This window comes from Corvus kubaryi, unplaced genomic scaffold (assembly GCF_017639235.1).
Source record: "Corvus kubaryi isolate FWS band 111438036 unplaced genomic scaffold, C.kubaryi_AGA036_p1.0 135, whole genome shotgun sequence".
Classification (NCBI taxonomy): Eukaryota; Metazoa; Chordata; class Aves; order Passeriformes; family Corvidae; genus Corvus; species Corvus kubaryi.
This window is the reverse complement of record NW_024580669.1, coordinates 1,581,519-1,604,046: the sequence shown is the minus strand read 5'-3', so window position 1 is coordinate 1,604,046 and position 22,528 is coordinate 1,581,519. Positions and strand designations below refer to the sequence as shown.

Here is a 22,528-nt window from a genome sequence, read left to right as displayed (position 1 = left end):
TAGAGAAACTTGGAGAAACCAAGAAAAAAGAGGAGTCCCTGCCTGGGTGAATTAAAGTGGGTCCTCCTTGTCCTGGCTCTCACCAAAGCCATGCAGAGGTTCTCGCTTCTTGTCGTTGTTTTTCTCTGCCCTGAAAATCTCTTTGGGGCCGTAGATTTCATGTGAGATGAGCACTGGACACAGGTGAGGTGGGAAAATCACTTCTGCCTGCTCCTTCCTTCCATCAAACACCTCCAAAACTGCAAAACATTCCCTTTCACTAATGGGTGGGAAGGGAAGCATTCCTTCCCTTTGAATCCAGCTGCTCCAAAGAGCTGTCTGAGGCACTCACACCAACATCTAACCCAAGGCATTTAGATATTCACATGTTCTGTTCTGGTGCTGCTCAGTGCAGGACTTACTTCCCTGACTTCTCCTGGTGTTTCCAGGGTTTGGAACAGCAGATGTGCCTTCTTTGTTCCCTGGCTGTCCTCCCAAAGGCCATGATTCATTTCCAAAAAAGAGGATTTGAGTTAAAAGAGAACTGGAAGAAGGAAAAAGAGGAAAGATGGATTGCTCAGGACAAGACAGGAATGAGAAGCAAGGGAACACAAAGAGATAGAAAAAGGGGAAGGAAAAGGAGGAATTGAAGGGGGGAGGCAGTTGGAAGGAGGCAGTGCCATCGAGCATCAGAGGAGAAGCACAGACAAGAAGCCTGGGGTCAGCTGGAGGGTGGTCACCAGCCTGGCTGTAGGACTTGAATCACATCAGGGAGTTAACAGACACCAAAGCAAAGTCCAGTCTCTGCCCCTGGCATTGCTGCCCTGAATGCCAGGAAGTGCCTTCTGCTCCTTTTTTGCTGGTTCTCCACAGTGGGCTGTGTGCCAGATGAAAAACCTCCCAGCCCAGCAGGCACCAGACGTCTCCTGTGTCCAAGCCATCCATCGTAATCAACTGAGGGCTCCTCAGAGTCAGCTCTGAGCAGTGGCAAAGGACACTCATCTCCAGAAGACTCCCCCTGATTTTATTTAGGGTCCTTGAACCAGGAGGGTTGGTTCAGTCTGTGAAAAGGAGATGAATCTGATCCTAAAGGGGGAAGAGGCAGCACTTCCCTAGGCAGGGAAAGTACATTAATTACAGAGCAGTGGATTCCTAATTCGAGGTTTCCCACAGAACTGTGGAGTTTAGACTTTAGATCAGGCCAAGAAGCACCAATCCAAGCTTGTTCCCTGTATGAAACCAGTTCTGTTGTCCTGCTCTTCTGCTGATTTCCATGAACTCCCAGCTCTGGGAGAGAAATGAGATCCCACAATGCAGCTGAAGGCTCTCCATGTGTCCGTAGTTAACTCAGGAACAAGAAACAAAGCTGGGAAATCCATGTCCCAGGCAGGAGATGGAAGAAGTTGATGTCCTCTCACCAGGGATTTAATACACCATGTATGTGATGTTAATTTAGGTCCTACACAACCTGATTGGAGTTTTCAGGTTAAAAGGAAATATAAGCATAAATTAACATTGTAAGCATGCAAAGAGCTCAAAATAAGCATTGAGCTTTTTCTGTCTTTATGAAACTTTCTGGAGGATCCACATGAAAATCCAGAGGTGGATTAGTTCTGTAACTTTTTATCATTGACTACTTTTTGGTTAGGGAGGAGAATGGAGCAAGATCTACATCTCCAAAGATTACAATGTTTATGAGGGCACAGCCTTCCCAGCCCGGCTCCCTCCATGCCCAGGCATCCTTACCTGCGGAGCAGCAGCTTGGGGTGGTTCTTGCTCTCCAGGTTTTTGTCTATGAGGTCAGCCAGGAGCTGTTTGAGGACGTCGGTGGCGTACTCCAGCTTGCTCTGCAGCACCGTCATGATCAGCGAGGCCACGTTGCCGCGGTCCCGCATGGAGAAGCTGCGCTGCGACTCCAGCGTGCGGATGAAGGACAGCAGGAAAACTTTGTTGTTGATGAGCTGGGCAAAGAGCTTCAGGCCTTTCTCTACCCTCTCCTGCCGGTAGCCAGGGACCTGCACAAGAAGAAAGGGAGTTTTTCCCTCTCCTCATTTTCCCACTGTCAAACCTCCCATTGTCACACCCCCTTTGCTATCTCTGCTCTCGTCACTCCAGCTCCTCCAGCTAAGGACAGACCGGAAGAGAATCCATACATCATCTAATGATTAGGAAGTCTGAGAAGACTCCCAGCCACATCCAGATGATTTTTCTAACCCTGTGTTTCTGTCTCTGAATAGTACATCCAAAACGGATTTCTAGTGCCTTAATGTGTCACCGTGCCACTGTTATATTGTTATTTTAGTCAGACTGAAGTCTTACTCTGATTTCATCCAAAACTTCTTTCTCACCCCTGCAAGAAACCTGCTCGCAGAGGTTTGGGGTTCAGCTTTAGGGAACAGGGAGAGGCAGCAAGAGAGTGAACGGGAAGAGGCCAGGGTGAGGTTTTGAGGAGATGAAGAGGTGCAGTGAGGCAGTGGCCGGGATGGTGGCCATGCAGCTGGGCCTTGTTTTGAAGAGCAAGGCAGGTGAAGGTGTGAGAGGACACTCTGAGCTGCAGTAGAACCCCTGGGTTTGGGAGCTCAGGTGTTTTGGACACAGAGAGATTGATAAGTCTCATATTTCTTAACTGAGAGGATGGTGAACTCATTTTTATATGGAAGAATTTAGGACCTCAGTGCTGGAGCCTGGCTCCACAGTGGCCTTTTGGTCCTTCTGGCTCTAGGCATTAATGGAACCTAAATAGAGAACCTCAGACTCATCCCTCCATGCTGCTGAAGCTGTTCCAGCCCTTGAAGAAGCTTCCTCGGAAGCTGGAGGGTCTCACCACAGAGCAACACATGTCATCAAGGCATATATGAATTAATAACCACCCAAAGCTGGCACTTTATTACAAAATAAGTTGGCTTGCCTAAACAGCCAAGCAATGCAAGGCCCCTCATTGAGTCATTACTTTCTCATTCTGGAAATTAGAGTTCTCAACTCTTTTTGCGTCCAACAAATAAATTACTTCTTAAATAGCTTGAGACAACCAACCAACCAACCAACAAACCACCACCACCCATCCCGCCAATAATTATTTTTAACTCACTTGCTTGAACATTTAATATTGTCTATCCCTGGGTTATTATGGAGAATTAAAACAAAATAACAAGAAAAGTATTTTGCACTGCATCTGGAAGCAGTTAATTAGCAAATGAACTGGAAATAAGTAAGACCTCCTCTCTGCGGGATCTGTGCTGGGGCCTTTTGCAATAAATAGCAATTCCTTCTGGGTTCCTCAGAGAAGGGAGCAGAATGAGAGCTGCCTTCACGTTAGTAGCCAAAGATGTTGACACAGAGAGCTAGCGAAGCTTTACAAAGGATTAAGAAAAAAAACAATGAATGGAATGAAAGGGAGAAGAGATCAAAGGTGTTGGATTGAAACATCAGCTCAGTGTGTATCTACACAGGGGAGCATCCGTGCTAAGGCCTCTGCAGGGGTCAGATGCTGTTCTGTGATCAGCTGGATGGGGTTAATGAATGTAGGTATTGCAGCTGGCTGTGGGGATAATGGAAGTGTTTGTGTGCACACACGTGAGAGGGAGATTCAGCACCCCTCATTTCTCCTGCTCATTTGTGGGAGCTCCTGAGCTGCCCGTCCTGAGGGAAAGCAGCTGGAGGCCACTTGACCTGCACCCCAAACCTATACGATAGTTACGTGTAATTCAGCCTCCTACCCAGTCCCAAAAGCCCTCCTTGCTGAAAGATCATGTTTTTCAATGTCTCTCTCCACACAGTCGGATGAATTTTGGCTCTTCCGAATGGCAGGAGCAAAACCGAGCAGGCATCTCTGATTACACAGCCAGCCAAGCGTAGGCCTGCCTGTGCCAGCTCCTGCTCCTCCTTCCTGCCAACCAAGCCCAGTCCTGGCCTCCAGAAATCTCCCAGGCCCATGCTCAGAGCCTGCCAAAGGCTTTGCAGAGAGCTCAGCCAACACCTTGGCCATGATGTAGGCTCCTGATTCTCCGGCCCAGGTATTCCTACAGCAGAGCCTGTCCATCTGCCAGAGCCTGGAGCAGATTTTAGCCTGGCAGACCTCACCTGGGCTCCCACCAAGCTCCTATCACACCACTCAGGTAACACAGGCTCTGCGTAGACCCCAAGATTTGTGAACAATGTCTCACTGTCCTCCCACTCTTCCTCCAGTGGTTTGAGGTGGAGGAGGAAGATGTGGGCAGGATATGGACAGACTGACACTGTGGTTTTCTGATCTCACTGCAAACCAGAGTGCAGCAAAGGTGAACCTCCCCCAGTGACAGGGGGATATTTTATAGGGGTTGCTACAAAAAAACCCTGGCCTCTTGGTAATGTGAGGGTCATGCAAGGCTGGATGGCACAGGCAAACATGCTCCTCTGTCATACAACTGGTTTTCCTTGCCCCTGCGTGGCAGAAAATATTAAATCCAGTCTAAAAATCAAGCCACAGAAGGGTTAAGACCAAAGAGAAGCTTAATTGAGTAGACCCAATGCATATGGATTTATGAGAGTCTTCCAAATAAGTGAGTGATCAGACGGAATTTCACAGGTAGCAAGTGACAGGATGGGAGGAAATGGCCTTGAAGTTCTGCCAGGGGACGTTTAGATTGGATATTAGGAAAAAATGCTTTGCTGAAAGGGTGATCAGGAGATGGAACAAGCTGCCCAGGGGAGTGGTCAGATTACAATCCCCCACAAGTGTTCAAAAAATGTGTGAATGTGGCACTTGGGGACATGGTTTAGTGGTGGAATTGGCAGCACTGGGTTAATGGTTAGGCTTGAAGATCACAGAAGTCTTTTACAACCTAAATGATTTTGTGATCTAGTATGATCTAAGATAACAGCAAACATTTCCACTTTCAACCAGATTTTTGATGAGGACCTGTTTCACTCCTAGTAGGACACAGCATAACCAAGTCATCACATCCCCACCACTGACACAGAATCTCTGGAATTCAGAACTGAACAGGAAGGCAGAGAGGAGCCAGAAGCAGGAAATGTTGTTTTACCTCCAAATCCCTTAGGACTGGATGATCTTCAATGCCAGGGAAAAGCACCCTCATCGTGTAGGTTCGGTAGTCGAGGAAAGGGATCCCGGCTCCGTCCAGGTCACTCGTCAGCTCATGGATATCTGTCTGTAGCTCTGCAAAGGCTGGCACAAAAACAGAACAACTCAGGGAGCAGTGAAAATCCAGATCACTCTCATCAGGATGGGAAAAGCCCCCAGACCCTCATGAAGAAGGAGAGGCAACACATGGAGAGGAAGAAGGTGGACAAGAGCAGTGTCCCTTTCCCCAGGTACATGTGCCAAGGCTTCCTGTGGACTTTGAATTATCAAACCCAGTTAGGACAGGGTGGAGAAAGTCTGGATTCAGGGGAAACAGGGAAAGTCACTTTAGATCCAGGCTTGAGCCACACCCAGAGGGTTTAACCCTGTGGTATTTTGGCTCAAAGCTTTGTGGCTGGATGGCTCCCTTCCACCAACACTGACACAGTGTCATCCTGCCTTCCTCATCCTACCTTCTTTGCACTCCAGGGCCACCCTGGACTCCAGGTTGTCCATCTGCATCTGCAGGCGCTTGAGGGTGAGATCGCTCTCCCTGGACTTGCGCTTGTACGCAATCAGCACGGCCACGATGAAGATGATGAGCAGCCCACCGGCCACCGCAATGCTGACGATGGCTGGCAAGCTGAGAGGGCTGTCTGGGGAGATGTAGACCATCCCTGGAGAGAACTCCATCCCTCCTACACGAGCCTAGAGGGAAAGAAGCAAAGAGCTGCATTGAAACTGTCAAAAAAGCAGGAACGCAGAGGAACTCCATCATTGTCCAACCCATCGTCCTGGCTGAGGGTGAATGGTGACATCGCCTTGTCTCCCAAGGCAAAAGGGGAAGTATTTGGATATGGAACAGCTTAAAAATACCTGAAATGCCAGACAGAATCACCTCTGTTGGCAGAATCACCGTGAACCAAACAAGAAAAGGACTTGTGGTGAGACAAGCCACCGGTCACAATTTCTGAATATCAGTTTGGATTTCATTCTGGGTTGTTCATTCCCCATCCTGATGTGTTGTATGGGGCACTGGTGTCAATTAGTCCCAAAATACACACAGGACACAGAGCTCATGGTTATGGTCTGCTGGGTCCTAAACCCACAGTGGAGCAGGGGACACCTGACCCAGTCAGTACAGTGGGACTGCAGAAATCAGAGTCAGTATTTTCTTTTGACTCTCCCATCAGATAAAACTGTTCTTGGAAGCTTCTGGGATAGTAAAACAGCACCACAAACCTCACAAAGCCTGGCCTATGCTTTTTACACCTCCCTTTATAGCCACACATTGTCAGGACAACCGCAGATGCTCACCAGTAGGAGCTGAACACAGCTTTTCATTCTCCATGTACATCCAGAGGTTCCCAGGGCTGCTTCCAGCCTCTGGAAGAAGCTGCTGTGCAAGGGCCTTGTTTTTAACAACCAGAAAGAAACCCTGCAAGCATTCCTGCTACAAGCCCAACAAAATGTTCTGCTGAAGCAAGTCCCTTAGAGCCCCTTTTTACAACATGAACAACACTCCCAACAGGAATCCCACAGGATACTGCTGGCTTCAGGCTACTACAAGGCTGTTCAAAGCTATTTGTAGAGTAGGAAAAGCTTGAGTGGTGGGAGAAAAGCTCTGCTGGCTGGACTGAAGTAAAAAAGGCTTCTAGGGCTGAGCTGTGGTTTGGGAATGCTGGTTGTAGATCAGCAGAAAGCCGGGAAGATGCCATGCAAAGAGCTCGAAGGATGGATGAGCCCCATCACTTCACCCCAGCTGAGCTGTGTCACAGAGAGGAGCAGCTGGCCCTGCACAAAGAGCAAACTCTTGCTGAAATGCACTCAAGACCCTAGGGCTCAGTGTTTCCTACTCCCATTGCACCTGGGACCACTGCAGCATGGAATTCAACATCTTTCTTCCTCCCTTGTGAGGAGTTCTCCCTCATATCTCCTAATGTTTCTCCCCCACGCCCCAGCCTGGTGTTCAGCCTTGTCCTCCATCCTACTGGCTCTCAGTTACTCAGTTTGTCTCCAGCCTGCCTGGGCACATATTAATCCCAGAGCTTCCCATCTCTCAGCTCAGGAACCTACTCTGGTTTCCTCTCCAAGCTGCAGGAGGAAGAAACTGGCCCAGCTAGAGCCAGCAGAAGAGACCGTGGAGCAGAATCATGAATTAATGAATTTTCCCAGGTGCTCTCCACCCCAACCCTTTCTGGGAACATCAGTCTCTGTGACTTTATCACCTCCTAGAAGTTATTCCAGTCCCAGTCTCAGGGAAGATGGTTGTTTTGCTCTACCACCAGATGTAGGCTGCTCTTCCATAGGCCCTGGCCAAAGAGAGACAACTACAACCCTTATGTCACAGACAAGACCAAAGTGACTGTCTGAAAATAGCTGATTTCCATCCATAAGGTCCTTTCATGCCATTTTGGAATGGGGTCTAGAAGATAAAATGTCCACGATGAAAAACAAAACTTATCCTAAACTCTTCTAATCAGGTAACAGAGTTTTAAGACGACCAGTTGGTGCCATGACACTGATGGCTTGTAGAGCATTTTCAGTGGCCAAGGAACCTCAGACCCTTAGCTGGGGATGCAGCAGTAATGAGTTTCCCCACCTACTCCAAGATATGAGATCCAACTCACTCATAAATCCTAAGGTTTGGTGCTGGAATGTCGCCTGCTCAACTGAGCAGACAAACTGCCAAAATCACATCCTAATCCATGCACTGGAAGTTGTTCCCTTTTGTCCTAGGCCACTGTCCCAAATCCTCCCAGCAAAATTTGCTCACCAATTTACACACTTTCCTTCCTGTCAGTGGATCAGTAAATAGATTAATTCTGTTTCATTTTCTCTTTCTCCAAGCCCTGCAGTCAGACGAGTCCATTCAAGGAATATCAGACTAAAACAACTCTCCCATCCCAAATCCCAGCACGGGTCCATCCTCAAAGCTGGAAGAACAGCCTGTCTCCACGGGTGGGATTTCTCTCACCAAATATTCCGCATACACATCCAAGTTAGACACTGCAGTGTGATTCCAGAGTCAACAAAGAGAAAAACCACTTTCAGGATGTGATTTATGTGAGCTGCTTCTGACACCTTTGACATTGGGATGAGACGTTTTATTCAGTAGAAGTTCCCATTTCTCTCCATTAATGATAAGGGGATCTAAGCTCCCAAAAGCAGGTGTTCAAAGTTAGGCCCAGTGTGTTCCTCTTTAAAAGTGGTTTCATCATTGGGAAAGTCTCACAATCCACAAGTGAAGCTGCCATGATCTGAGGAATCTGGCTCTTGAAGAAGAAAGTCTACGAGGCTGCTGTGTTATTGTGAGCTTTTAAAAGAAACACAAGAAAATATGCTCATATAGCCCTACTTTATTTCTTAATCCACTGAGTGGTTGTGGAGGAAACCGTTTTTACCTTCCAGAAGACTGGACATGAACCCATGAAACAACAGCAATTTGGCCATGTTTTAAGACTATTAACGATCAGTTTGTCCTGAATTACACTAAATGTTCTAAATGGGCTCTACGTCAGAGCCCAGTTTCCTCAACAAAGTCTTAGTGGCCGCTCCTGTAGGAGTTCAGGAGTTCTGAAGGAGTCTTTCCTGGTGCAAATTTGTCCTGGCCAGATGAAATGGTCCCTCTTAAGATGAGATGAATCACGCCCTGAACTTCAGCTGCTGCATTTGACCATATCTCCATTCATTATAGAGAGTTTGGTGTGATTTTCCAGACTGCATCAGATACCAGCAAACCTTCAAATGTATTCCACATCCTCCCTGCAGACCTTCTCTGGCATAGCCACTCATGGATCTTCCCCACATCTCCTTCTTTTCCTTGGAAAAAACTTGCCTCTGAGTTTTAGTCAATCTTCTTCTTAACCACCGCTCAGACCTTTTATTTCTTGGCTATTTTTTTCAAGTACTTAACTCTGTCATTGTGTAAAAGACAGCTGAACCAGATCAAAAGCGTGTTGACATCAATGTGTGTCATTGCCACTGCTCCTTCCCTTAGAAATAATCTCTGTTTTGCACTGGTTGATTCACTCCCATGGCCCCTTCTCAGCTCGTGGCCACCTCACTTTGCAAGAAAGGGTTTCTTCAACAATTTCCTCAAGGTCACGCAGTAAATCTTTGGCAGAATCAGGAGGAGGAACTACCTGTCAGTTATCCTGGCCATCAAAGAGGTGTTTGTTTGAAATGTGGGGATACATTTGACCCCAGCTCAAGCAGCAGGGATGCTGTGCCATGCTGGAGGAGGCATTTCCCAGCCCTGCTTCCAGATGCAAAGTCCATCATTGAGCACCTCCATCATCTTCCCAGTTTCCCAGCAGTATCCCTCGTTTCACCGGCATCCTCAAAAAGGGATTGTGTTTTAATCTTTGGCTTCACTTAAACTGTCCCAAGCGGCAGGAGCAGGGGAGTCTTTCCAATTAGTACAGCCTGGCCAGATGTCCATCATCCTGGATCCCCAGGGGTTGATTATTGCTCACCTGGCTTTGAGTTTTCTCTCCCCAGGATTGTCTTTGTCCGTCTCTGACTAACCATATGTTTAATTATATCCATGAAAATGACAGAGAACATTTATTGCTGTGCTCAAAAGCTTTGGTTTTCACACAGAGAAAATCTCTCACTTCATTATTGCTCCTCTTGGAGTGTCTTAATGTGCTTTGCAATGAATCGAGAGTCATGGTGTATTTGCATGGCTGGAAAGGATTATTACCTCTATTTTCCAGATGAGAAACTTTGGCACAGAGAATTTAAGTGGCCACTACGAGGGATCCCAGCAGCAGCCACAAACAAGGCCCAAAATGGTCATCACAAACTCTGCTTCCTAAAAGTTCCCAGAAAAATCTTTTTAAAGATCAAACTTTCTGAGTATCACTGCACTGATATAAATAAATTAATTAATATGTGACAGATACAGCGTTGGGGAGGGCAACAGAAAAACAAGTTGTTCACAAGGAATGAGAAACACTGATGTCAGTTGTCAGCTTTTGTTGCTCCCACCCACAGCTTGGTACAGCTCCAGGGTGTTTGCTGATATGCTGTTTATCAAGCAGCAGCATCAAGGAATTCAAATTATTGAGAGGAAAGTAAAAAAAGGAGTAAATAAATAAACGGTGAGAGGAGGAGAAGCTCCCTCTGATGTAATCACCAGGTCCATTTTTCAGGAAGCATTTGCAGGAGCACACTAAGTTTTATAGAAGTCAAAACCCCAAAGTCCAGTCACACTATTGTCCACATCCTGCTTTTTTTTTCCCTCTCCTATATAAAGGCAAATTTTAGTCACCATCATGTCAATAAGTGATGGGGACAGCACTGAATTTCACAGCGTTATGTAGGAACATGTTACCTATGTGACCTCACATGAGCATCCAGGGTTCGTACAGCCCATATAAAAACAGAAGAGAGGCAAACTCTTCTGCTGGGGTTTGATCATGAAAGGTTTTTCACTGTCCACAAAGATCTCCAGGTCACTTTTCCGTTGTTCTACTTCTCCAAGCTACCCTTGATGAGGATATTATATCAAAAAGGAGCCCTGATGTTCCTGGAAAGGCAAATGGTGATGCAAACCCCTTGGAGCTCTCTGCCAGCTCTTCAGCACTGTTGTGCCCTCCCAAGCCACCCAGGGAGCAGAAGCTGAGGGTCAGGACCCACTTACCATCACTTTGTGCCTTCCAATGAGGTTTGGGGACTCGCAGAGGAGCTGCACGTCTGACACAGTCACCGCACAGGGCTTCTCACCCACCAGAACGGTGTAGTTCAGCTTGGCATTGCCTCCTGCCACCGGGGGGATCAGATTCCTGCCCTGCACAGAAAGCAATATCACACCCCAAAATAACCAAATAAACATCAGGAAAGAGTTTTCTTTCCCCCTCTGGTTCATTCCATTGATACAAGTGTTGATACTGCATTTGATAGGTGTGGATGGCTGATCCCTGACACTGCTCCAGGCCCGGCTGGATGGGGCTTGGAGCAACCTGGTCTAGTGGAAAGTGTCCCTGCCCATGGCAGGGGGTTGGAATGGGATGGTCTTTAAGGTGCCTTCCAACCTGAAGATGATTCTATTATGCCATTTGTAGTTCACCATTTGCTAACACAGAGAGGAAAAGCCAATTTTGAAAGTCATGCAGAGAACAGCTTGAGTGACTACAGACTGAAAGCAGTCACAACAGCCTGTCCTGCTCCTCCCTCTCTGGAACTGGATGAGAAATGTTCCATTTAAGTCCTGTGCAATAAAGCCCTCACTAAATGTAGTCAGGCAAGTAAATCCGACTTCCTTCCAAACGTACAAAAAGCATCTGCAGGCAAAATAATTTATTTGCATATTGACCACATCAAAATACTGATACAGAAATGCTCCATCATAAAATTCCTTCTCTGTATTGCTGTGCAGATTACAGAAATGGCAAAGGACTGGTTTGGGTTTAAACAGGGGTGAGAAGAAGGTCTTGAATGTCCAAGAAAGGAAACAGAGTTGGGTATTTAAGTGTCAGCCCCATTGAAATGGTAGAAAATAGTCTCTGGTGAACAGCAGTGGGTACAAATTCAGGCTGCACACAGGTATCTGCATCAGGAGTATATATTTTTAGTTATGGGTATGGGCAGTGCTTGGTGTTTGCTGATGGTGACTCTGATATGGTTCCATATGGGGTAAGGAACGGAGGAAGTTTCTGGGGTGCAATCAGGATGATTTATGGGGCTGCTGGCAGGCACAGAGAGGGCATAGGCAGAATTTGTTTGTCTTTCCTCATCCAGTTTTTGGTCCCCATCTCACCTTCAGGATGATGGGACTTCCAGGCTTCAGCTCCAGGATCCCTGAGGGATTGAAAACCTCGAAGATCGGGTTGGGGTAGTAGGTGAAGTTGGTTTTGTTGAGGATCAGCAGGGACTGCACGTTGTCAAGGATGAAGCCAAACTCCTCCGGGCGCTCGGCAAGCTCAGAATGGTGATTGGGGTCCACAGCCAGTGCTGGGGCCTGGCAGGTCATCTCCGTGCTGTTCTGCACCTCACAGTTCTGGGGAAAGAAACCCAACACAAGGGGTTTTATGGAAAGTATGGAACCTGGCAGGTCATCCCTGTGCTGTCCTGCACCTCACAGTTCTGGGGAAAAAAACCCAACAAAAGGAATGTTTATGGAAAATACAGAGCCTGGCAGTTCATCTCCATGCTGTTCTGCACCTCACAGTCCTGGGGCAGCTGTGTTTGCATTTCAACTGGGCATCCTGTGCCTCTTGAGAGCTCAGCCTCTGGGGTTGCCAGTCAGCAGCTTTCTCTGACTTCATTTCCTTCTGGAAATAGAAATTTCTTCCCTTATTTTTCACACAGCACAGATTAGTCAAAACCTCGCTACCACCCTGCAATTAGGTCTCACACTCTGGGTGTTTCTCCAAAAGTGTTTGTGCAGTGCATGCTCAGTTGTGCTCAGGATTCCAGTTTGGATATCAGGTTACCTGAAATGAATCTCAGCAAGCTGGAGAAGCAAAGACAAAGGTGAAAGTCTCAGAAGACCCTGAAGTTTGGTTCCAGCCCTGCCAAAAACTTTTTCTTTGTGTTCTTCAGGTACAATATAATACTTCTGGGAACAAACCATGCCCTCTTTTTTAGGCTGCAATAGGAGATTTCAAGCTCCAGACCTGTCAGCCAGTCTCTGTCCCCACTGTGACATGTGTTCCCCCCAGCTCTGCAGTCATACTCACATTGACATGCTCCTTTCCACCGTGCTTTGCCCGGATCTGAGGGTTTTGGATGAGGTCCAGGTGAGTTCCCCACACGGCAATGGGAGTGTTGCCACTGGAGAAAAAAAATGGAATTAAAGAATGAACCCAGTTAATAGATGTCAGAACTCATCACACCAGGAATGGGTGATCTGTGTCCCTAAATGTTGGTTGCACAGTATCTGACCACGTCTCGCGGTCCCGTAGTGGGGGAAGGAAGAACAAAACAAATAATTTTTTGTTCTTTCATTCATAAGGGGAGAAATAAGTAAAGACAAATGCTGGCTGAAACTGCCATGTCAGGCAGCCTCTGCGTGGTTCTCATTGTCAGGACTCAGCAATCACAAGATTTGGTGATGAGAAGAAGAGCAGAGATTTGATACAGGGTCTTTAAAATGGTCCACAGGCTGTATCTCCCATTTTACTTCAGTCAGTCACAGAATTACAAAATATCCTGAACTGGAACTCACAAGGATCATCCAGTCCAAATCCTAGCCCTGCACAGACATCCCAACAATCCCACCCTGTGCCTGAGAGCATTGTCCAAACACTCCTGGAGCTCTGGCAGATTTGGGGCTGTGACCATTCCCTGGGGATCTGTTCCAGTGCCCAACCCAAAAAGCCCTCACAGATACAGTCCAACGGAAGCAGCTCTTGAGGATTCTGGGTTGAGGTCTATAACCCCATATCAAACATGCTGTCAAACCTCACCCTGAATATGACGATGTCACCTCAGTGAACTCTTTGGTGCCACCAGGGAACCCAGCCCTGCAGCAATTAGAAGAAACTGAGCCAAAGTCTTCAGCCTTGGTGTGCATAAGGCCTGGTTTCCATGTGGTGGCCCAGGCAGATCAGGATCCAACACAAACAGAGATTCCCAGTCACTGTGTCCCCTTGCTCAAAGACCAATTTCCTGAGAAGGCCAACTCACGCAAGCCACGGCCCACAGTGGATTTTCTCACTTTTATGGGGAGAGGTAGCTGGAGCCCTCCTCACTCCCTGCAATCGCTGTTACCACAAGGAAACAGCTCTCAGAAACACCCTTCTCTCCTTTCCCCTGCCTCTTCCAGCTGCAGCCAGAGATGCTGGTTGTGGGACTTCAGGGAATGTAGGGGAAGGAGGAAGGAAACTGCAAAGAACCATTCCCAGGCTTCTCAGGGTTGGCTCTGAACACCACATTAAGGAGAAGCCTTCAGCACAGGCAGCTTTGGCCATCCCAAATTAAGGCAGCTCTGATCTACCAGGGTGAGCTCTGCTGTTGCAGCACGAGGTGGGGGCAACGTGATCTGGGGCTGAAGGGAGAAGAGTTATCCAAAAAAGCAAAACCTTCACCTGTCATGGCTCACAGAGCCAGGACAGGATGAGGAAATGTCATCAGGAGACAGCCCCATCTCCGAGGGTTTCCCAGGGTGAGGAGTGCTCCCAGCAGTCTCAGCACCTGCCTCTATAACTCCCCTTGGAAGCTGTCCAGGATGCAATTTATTTCCTGCTGGGAAGGGGAGGCCATGTGGAAATCGATGGGATTGTAAAGAGAAAGCTCAGAATCCCTTTCCTGCCTCCAGGTAAACCTGTACATACAGGAAAGGTGAAGCACGTGCATTATAAGTGAGAATACACCAGGGAATAAACACCCTGTGAGGATGAAGCCAACAAATCTGTCCCATTTCTGACCTTTGTTTTCAATGCTCCTCATTTATCTTCCATTATTAATCAGCTGGAGAGGCAGGAATGAATGCAAACCTACACAGAAGAGCTGTCAGGTTTGGGTGAGCTGTCTTCCAGCCCCTCCAGCTGCACCCACACTGATGAACCAAACAGTTTGGGCTAATCCAGAGAGAATTGGCTCAACCACATCTTTCAGCAGATACTCCTGGGACACTTCTCTGGGATGTTCCTTATGGTCTTTTACTCAAGGACTGGACAGGTCTGTGGTTAGGGAAACATTTGACCTTGAGTTTTGCAGACTATCTCAAGTTTTTTTGCTCTGAAATCATCAACTGTGACAGGAAATTGCTAATGGGAAATTTTATGGGGCAAACCCACATTTGGTGTTTCCATAAGATCTGCTTGGATGAGTTTTCTTGAACGCACAGGGGATCCTGCTGAAGTCACACATCTGCTTACAAGAGAAATTCCCTTCCCTGCCTTACAAAAAAAAAAAAAAAAAAAAAAAAATACCCTCTCCCCAAAATTCAGCTTCCCAGTAAGTATTCCTGACATCATCTAGGGACAGCTTGTTCACCAAAAACCAGAAGTGTATAAACCAAATCGTTCTTTCTCCGCTGTCCTGGACCTTCTGAATTTTGGCTGAGAGCCTTTATATTAATAATAAACCCCATTATTTTTATTGCTATTATTATATAATTCAATAATAATATCATTACTAATATAATCAATTACTAATATAATTAATTGAATCTGCTGGTTCAAGCTAGAAGGGATTTTGTATCTGTACTGAGTGGAAGGTTTTACGTGTTCCACACAAATACAAGGTGTGAGCACACATACAGGTATGTGAGTGTGTCTATACATAAACACAAATCCTTTTATTTAATCAACCAGATCTTTGCACACAGTTTTAAACCCACAGGTTAAAAATCCTCTGTTTGGGTTGGAATCTGAGCTTGCAGGCTCAGACCACAGGTAATAAACACAGCCACAACACCTGATCAGAGAGACGGAAAGCAAAAAGCCAAAGCAGTTTTTTGTTTGCTGAAGACATAAAATCTCTCCCAAACCCTGTCTGGCCTGAAAATAAAGTAAATAAAACTGTTCCTTGCCTTGAAAATCACCAGCCATTGGCATTTGTGCCTGCAGCTGGATGCTCAGCCAGGTGCAAGCAGAGCCTGGAGACCTGCTGCTGCCCAGCAAAATAACAGAGGAGCTAAGAGCTCTCTGAATTTAACTCTTTATTGCCCCAAAAGACCCTGAGTATCATTTTCTGCCTGCAGACTCAGGTAATTGCTGGATGTAACTCAAATCAAACCCAGATCAAAAGTATTAATGGACCCTCATAAAATCAGAAAATTTTATTTACTTGCCAGCCCAGCATGACTCTTTTTTTTTGTTTGCATTTTGTTTTTTGGCTATGGAAGTAAGTTAGCAGTAATCTTTTCTTTATTGTCTTGAAAAATGGCACTTGGAAAGGTTTTAAGCCAGGCTTGGTATTTGCATTGACTGGTTTTGCAAAGCTGGTTTAGCAGCAATCATCTCTCCCTGGGAACAGCTCAGCCCCACAGTTATAGTGCCTAAAACTGTCCCTGACACCCTGAACCCCCATGGTGGTCCTGGATAATCCATCTTCTCTCTCCAAGGTTGTGAACCTTTGGAGTGACTCAGAAGTGCTAAAGAAAGAGGATGAAATTGGGTAGGTTTGGGAAAAACGGGGCATCTGTTGATGCTCCAGTTGATGCTTCCTTTTTTCAGACACTGAAGAAAGCAAAGGGGAGAGGTTACACCAAAAAAATGTTCCATCCCTGGAAATGCTCAAATCATCCCTGGAAGTGTTCAAGAGGTGTTTGGATGTGTCAGCTGGGGATATGTTTTAGTGGTGAACATGGCAGTGCTGGGTTGAGAATTGGACTCAATGATCTTAGAGGTCTTTTCCAATCCTAATGATTCCATGAATGATGAGACAAATGCAGTCCCAGCCATCCATCCTAGCAGCTACACACCTCCCAGATAAGCTGCTACCCCCTAAACAAGCACCTCACCTTGATTTCCATTATTTTGGGAGCTGGGATGGGAGATCCTACCCAGCCAGCCATGGGACACAGAGTCCCTGCACCTCCAGGCTGGGCAAAACTTTGCCAACAACACCTGAGGCATCTCCTTGGCTGATTCTCCACCTCTGACTGGCAGCTTCAGCAGAGAAACTAAGGAGCAAACAGGCTCTGGAGAACTCCTCACATCCCAGTCAGACCTGAGGCCAGCTAGAGGACGGTTCTGCAGTTTTCCAGAGGATATTTGGGAATTCACCCTCCTAGGCTGTCAATCTTGCACCTTTTAAGCAGGACTGAACTCGCTTTGTAAGGGAGTAAAGTGATTTCTCATTTCACTGATAACCTGGACTCTGACTGAAAATAAAAGCCCCAAATGGAAAATCCCGACACTAAAGCTTCAAGCCCAACGTGCAAAGGCTCAATCTGGCTAAATCAGTAAATTCCCTCATGGTAATTAAAGGCACTAATTGATTTGTGAAAACATCTTTGGGATGGGAGGTGAAATGGGGGGATTTACAAGCCCTGCTCCTAATCCCCAGAGACTCCAATCAGTCCAGTTTGACAGGGAAGCAGAGAGCTGCCGTGGATGAATGAGAGGAGACTAAGATTTCTTATTTTGTATCTTTTCAAGGAAATACCAGTGCATTTAATGACCAATTTCTCCCTTCCCGAGGCAATTTCTCCAGGCTTCTGAGAATTTGGGTATCACTTTGATGCCTTCCACAACCAGGGCAAACGCTGCTCTCAGGCACCTTCATGTGAACCCTGTGAATTCACCAAAGCAGCATCAAGGGGGTGAAGAGAAAAAGGGATCCCTAACGAGGAGAAAGGCTCTTGGATAGGGCAGGGAGCAGGGCTCCCATTGTGTTTCATCTCGGGACAGAGCCCTGGGGCTTTCAGGCACCATGGCCAAACAGGCAGTGCTCAGTCCTGAGGCATCTAGTCCATGAAGGCTGCGGGAAATGTAGGTATTTCAAGTCCATGAAGGCTGTGGGAAAGGTAGGAATTGCAGCTTGCAAACTGTGAGAGACTGAAATGGTTCATGGCTTACACGTTGCTAAAATCATGGAAGGGCTTTTGCCCACTGGAGCAAACTGCAAAGAAGCCGCTGCTCATCTGCGACCACCGAAGCCACCCCTCCCCAAATACACCTACAAACAGAATTTGAAGCGTGGAGGGAACCTGGGATAAGATAAATGTCATACTATTGTCCAGTCCTCCCAGGTCTAGGGAGAAGAATGTGACACTGGAAGAGACACTGGGATGCTGGTGGCTCAAAGGTTCAGGGGAAGCTGCCGAGGTGCAAAGCACCCACCTAGGGGGGAGCACAGCCCAGCTCAGGCTGCAGCTGGTGTTGGACCAGATAAGGAAAGAGGCAAACCCTGGGAGGAGGGAACTTGGTCTCTTTGTCCTTATCAAGTGAACTCAGCTGTGATAACTCCCGTGCCTGGGCAGTGCCAGGACATCCACACAGAGCCTGAAGGTGCTGATGCTGCTGATGGGCCATGATGGGACATAGTGGAGCCAACTGGGCTGATGCAAGAGGCAGCTGTGTTGCCTTTGAAGGTGTCAAAGCTTCCCAAAGTGTCCTCTGATCCACAACATTCCATCATCCAGGTGTCCCTGACCCACAAGTTTCCATCATCCAGTGGGAAACTCCCACTCCAGGGGAGGTACCTGGGTGATCCCACCTGAACCTGAGTGAATATAAACCCAGCAGAGGTTGTGTTCTGGGGATTTTCTTCATTGTTTCTTTGGGATGCCCCTTGTCATCTGATGGATCCTGTCTGTGACCATCACTTCAACCAACAGACATTGAAATTGCAACCACCAAGTTTTGTGAGGCCTGTGAGTGGCGCAATCTTTCTACTCTCATCCTTTCCTTCTCTTTCTTATGCATTTTCTTATGGGATATTTTTAGGCTTTTATATTTTCATATTGCTAGTGATAATAACAACCAAAATGGCCACATACCTGTTCTCCTCTGCCACCAAATTGTTCTAAAATTAACCTATATATTATATATACATTTATATATTTACAAACACTGATCGTTCAGTGTCGTTTCACTCTAATGCATCCCTACTTGGCTATGGGAATCTATTGGCTTTGGGATCTATTTGGCTTTCGGAAGTATCTCTGCGCAAATTCTTGGTGGACACAATGCTTGGAAAGCAGTTTTCTACACCAAGGACCAAAGTTATCACAGCAGTGCTCCTTTAAAAAACCATGGGAACACGGAGAGGGCTCCCATGGGAGGCTCACCTGAAGATGCTCCACTCAGGCTCGATCCTCAGGATGGTGGGATCCTCTACATATTCATAGTGCAGCTCCTGGTGGATCTTGGCCTTGTCCACTCTCACAGACACCTTCACCTTCTCAAAGCCTTCATAGGAGGCCGTGGTGTTACAGACAATGTGCTTGGTGGACCTCCTGAGGGGAGGAGAAAGTAAATGTGAACCAGGTGCTACCAGCAGCAAAATGGTGTCAAAAAGAACCCAACTACTTATTCTTATGTCCTGTGATCTAAACCTATGCACTGAAGAGGTGAAACTCAGTGTGAACCATTTATGTTCCTGTAGCAGTGTCTGGGGAAGTGGCATTGCCTTTTCACTGGTTTAAATAAAACCACAAGAGCCCTCATCTCTTGGGTCTCAGAGTAAAATCTTAACCCTAAGGGCAGTCTCCAGAAGTATTTCCCTGTGATTAAATGTTTGATGGATGTTTCCTTCCTGCCGGCAGACGTGCAGCAGCAGCTCATAAAAGGGGTGTTTGCACCTCAGCTTTGCAGTCTGGGATCATAAAGTTTACTTTGCATTAGGACTGTAAGCCTTGTTTAAGTGCAGTTTCCAGTGTGCCTGGGACCTTTGGAAGTGCTAATACAGTGGGAAGCATTTTATGATTACATTTAAAGAAGATTCTGCATAAACCTTTCCTTTTTGGCAGGAGTCAAAACCAGCTCCAGGTCTGCATTCCTTTCAAAATGAGTCAAAAATCAAACATCCAACATCCTCAGTCTCCCCAGTCCTGTGATTTGTGATGCATCCCCATCTCATACCCCTAAAATGGAGGTGTAAGTCACCTTCACTGACTGCACCCTCAGATGCCCTCTAAATTCCCCTGAAAGACAGTGCTTAATCCCTCCTAAAATTCTTCAACTCCGCAGTGAGCATCTCCAAGCAGCTGTAGCTCCCACTTGGCATTTCAACTCACAAGCTGTGACTTCACCCTGATGAATTTTGGATGCTGGATCGCTCCACAGTCATGACAGGCAGCTAAAGAAGATCCCCAGTCAGGAGAGGGAAGGGCATTGCCCCAGGCCAGTGCTCCCAGGTCTCCTGTGAATGAGCCCTTCCTGTGCCAAGGACATATTTGGGAGAAATGTGCCAACTTCATCTTCAGCCCCCATCACTACTGGCAACAAAATGTGTTGCCTTGGGTAGTTTTGAGCTGCAGGAGCCCCTGGGAATGGGATTCAGGCTCATTCTCACAGGGATCAGGGAACATCCAGCAGGTAACACTGACATTAAGCCTCTCTGAAGCACGATTGAACAGGAGCCAACCCAGAGCTAAAATGTTGCAAATCATCCATTTCTTAGCACTGTTCTGGGATAAAAGGGAGGTGGTTTAGTACTTCGAACTGATGTTGTCAGATTTTCTTTGTCACCTCTACTAAAGTGGGGACATGAAAATGAATCTTTTAAACGACACACTCCCAGAGCAAGTAGCAGAGCGCAGGACCGTGGAGAATTGTACTGAAATTTGACAAGAGGCCACAGGAAAAAGCACATCAAATACCAGTCAAAACAATGAAATAAATCCTATTTTCTCTCCCCAAAACACACCCAGCAAGGCTGTGCATGGTGCAGAATGCACAAGTCCCGTTGCTGTGTAGACGTGGACGTGGGCAAAGGAGGCACTTGAGGGACAGGGTGTTGGGGCTGCAGGAGAAGTCTCTTGACTTTAATTGGCATTTAATCTTTCACACTCACACATGAGCAGCAGGAAGGGCTCATCTGTACCTGTAGAAGAGGCAGGGTTGTCGCCCAAAGGTCACGATGACGTTGCTTCCCGCGTTGAGGTTGTTGCCTGTGATTGTCACCTGCGTGCCACCCGACACTGGTCCTCGCTTCGGCTTCAGGTCAGAGAGGGTCAGAGTCTGTGGAGGCAAAAGGAGGTGTTGGAAACACAGCAGAGGAGCAGAGGGACTTTCCCTCCCCTGTTAGTGGTGGAGAGAGGGAGGCACTCCAAGGATTGATCAGGACTTCTGAAGTTGGCCATGTCTTCCAGCAGATAAAGGATTCTGGGGTGATACTGGTCCTGTCAGAGACCCTCTGCTCAAATGCCAAGTTCGGTGGGATGAATTCAGATCCAACCTCAGTCGGTTCTCACCCCTCCAAAATCAGTTCTGCCCTTGTACCCACTCAGAAATACTCTTACAAAGAGTTCCATGCCTGGAGCACCTGAGTCCCATCTCCACTGCTTGTTTGGCACAGCTCAGGGGTCTTTTTGCTGTCACACAACACCAGCTCTGCAGGATAACTCAGGCTTTGAACTGGTTTGATTGGATCTTAATGGGGAATCTCCAGCTCCAAACTGCGGAACTCACAAATGATGGTTTGGTCTTGAAAAGATCACTCAACTTCATTGAGTCTCAGAATGAGAGAATGATTAGGGTTGGAAGGGACCTTAAAGATCATCCAATCCCACCCCCAGCCATGGTCAGGGACACCTTCCACTCTCCCAGGTTGCTCCAAGCCCCATCCATCCTGGCCTTGGACGCTTCCAGGGATCCAGGGGCAGCCACAGATTCCCTGGCCCCACAACCCTCACAGACAAAAATTTCTTCCCAATATCCCATCTAACCCTGCCCCCTGGCTGTGGGAAGCCATTCCCCCTTGGATGGAGGAGAGCTCAGCAGAGCATCTGAGTTCATTCTTGCCTCTCCCACACAGGATCCCAGAACCAGTGAGTTTGGAAAAGACCTCCAAGATCATCAAATCCAAGTTGTGACCAATCCCCACCTTGACACCCAGAACAGAGCACATCCAGCTGTTCTTTGAACACATCTAGGGATGGGACTCCATCACCTCCTGGTGAAATTCCAATGTTCAACAACCCTTTCCATGAAGAAATTCCTCCTGATGTCCAACCTGAACCTGCCCTGGTGCAAAATGCCCACACATGACCCTAAATCTTTCTCTTCTTATCAGACTTGGATGTTGAGACAGCCTCGAACTGTCCTGCACTGACTCAACTTGATGGTGATGCTCCTGTCAAGGTGTCCTCTGAAATCCCACAGCCACAAAAGCAGCACTGCCCAGCTGAACACCTTTTCCCTTTTCCTGCTGATTTTCTGAGCCTCTTTTCCAAGCCTGACACAGGGCTGTGTTAATATATCGAAAAGGTGCACAATTCCTTTAGAGGCCCCAAATCTAAAACTCTTTTTCTTACCCTGCTACCCTCCCTTCTTCCCCAAATCAAGATAAAATACTCGCACTCTGAAGGCACAGATCACCCTGTTACCACAATGCAGAGAGGAGACATCAATATTCAGGGAGAAATTTGGAGTTACAGTTTATTCTTTCATTTGCATTTTAATAGAAAAACTTTCCATTCAGTCCCAAGTGAAAAGCTACTATATGCATTTAAATGAAGATTATTTCTTTCCCCCTCTCTTTAAGAATGATGACACAAGTGCTTGAAGCTCTCAGCTCCTCTGAACGAGCAGGTACATCACACAGTCACCTTATTGAGCTTTGGAGACCATTAATCCATGTTTATAAAACCACCTGACACACACCGCAGCTCCCACTCTCACACACTCAGAGCCACCTCTGTTCCCGGCCCCTCTGGTTTAATCATTTTGAAAAACAGTGGCAAGATTTCCATTTTTCCATTTTGCTCCTATTCAAAATGCAGGTCTTGGAGGAAGGGCAGAACATGAACATCAGACTCACAGCTCTGTAGAAGGATCCGTTGTCAGAGCTGGGCACTTTTTGTGTTTAAAGCTGGCTGGTTTTCACCTAGTGGTTTGGAAGCTGGTTTTATACTCAGAA

The 22,528-nt window shown here is 47.0% G+C and overlaps 1 protein-coding gene across 3 annotated transcripts in view; it reads right to left on the bottom strand.

The window, feature by feature from the left end:
• Window positions 1-22,528, bottom strand: part of PLXNA4 (plexin A4) — a 424,984-nt gene that overhangs the window by 43,058 nt on the left and 359,398 nt on the right. For all 3 annotated transcript variants that reach the window (XM_042052316.1, XM_042052297.1, XM_042052307.1), the window contains exons 15-22: window positions 20,492-20,628; window positions 18,735-18,902; window positions 12,730-12,823; window positions 11,808-12,047; window positions 10,692-10,838; window positions 5,515-5,749; window positions 5,004-5,146; window positions 1,726-1,994 (exon numbers count right to left, since the gene is read on the bottom strand). In XM_042052316.1, the coding sequence (XP_041908250.1) occupies window positions 1,726-1,994; window positions 5,004-5,146; window positions 5,515-5,749; window positions 10,692-10,838; window positions 11,808-12,047; window positions 12,730-12,823; window positions 18,735-18,902; window positions 20,492-20,628 (1,433 nt within the window). The remainder of the gene's footprint in view (window positions 1-1,725; window positions 1,995-5,003; window positions 5,147-5,514; window positions 5,750-10,691; window positions 10,839-11,807; window positions 12,048-12,729; window positions 12,824-18,734; window positions 18,903-20,491; window positions 20,629-22,528) is intronic.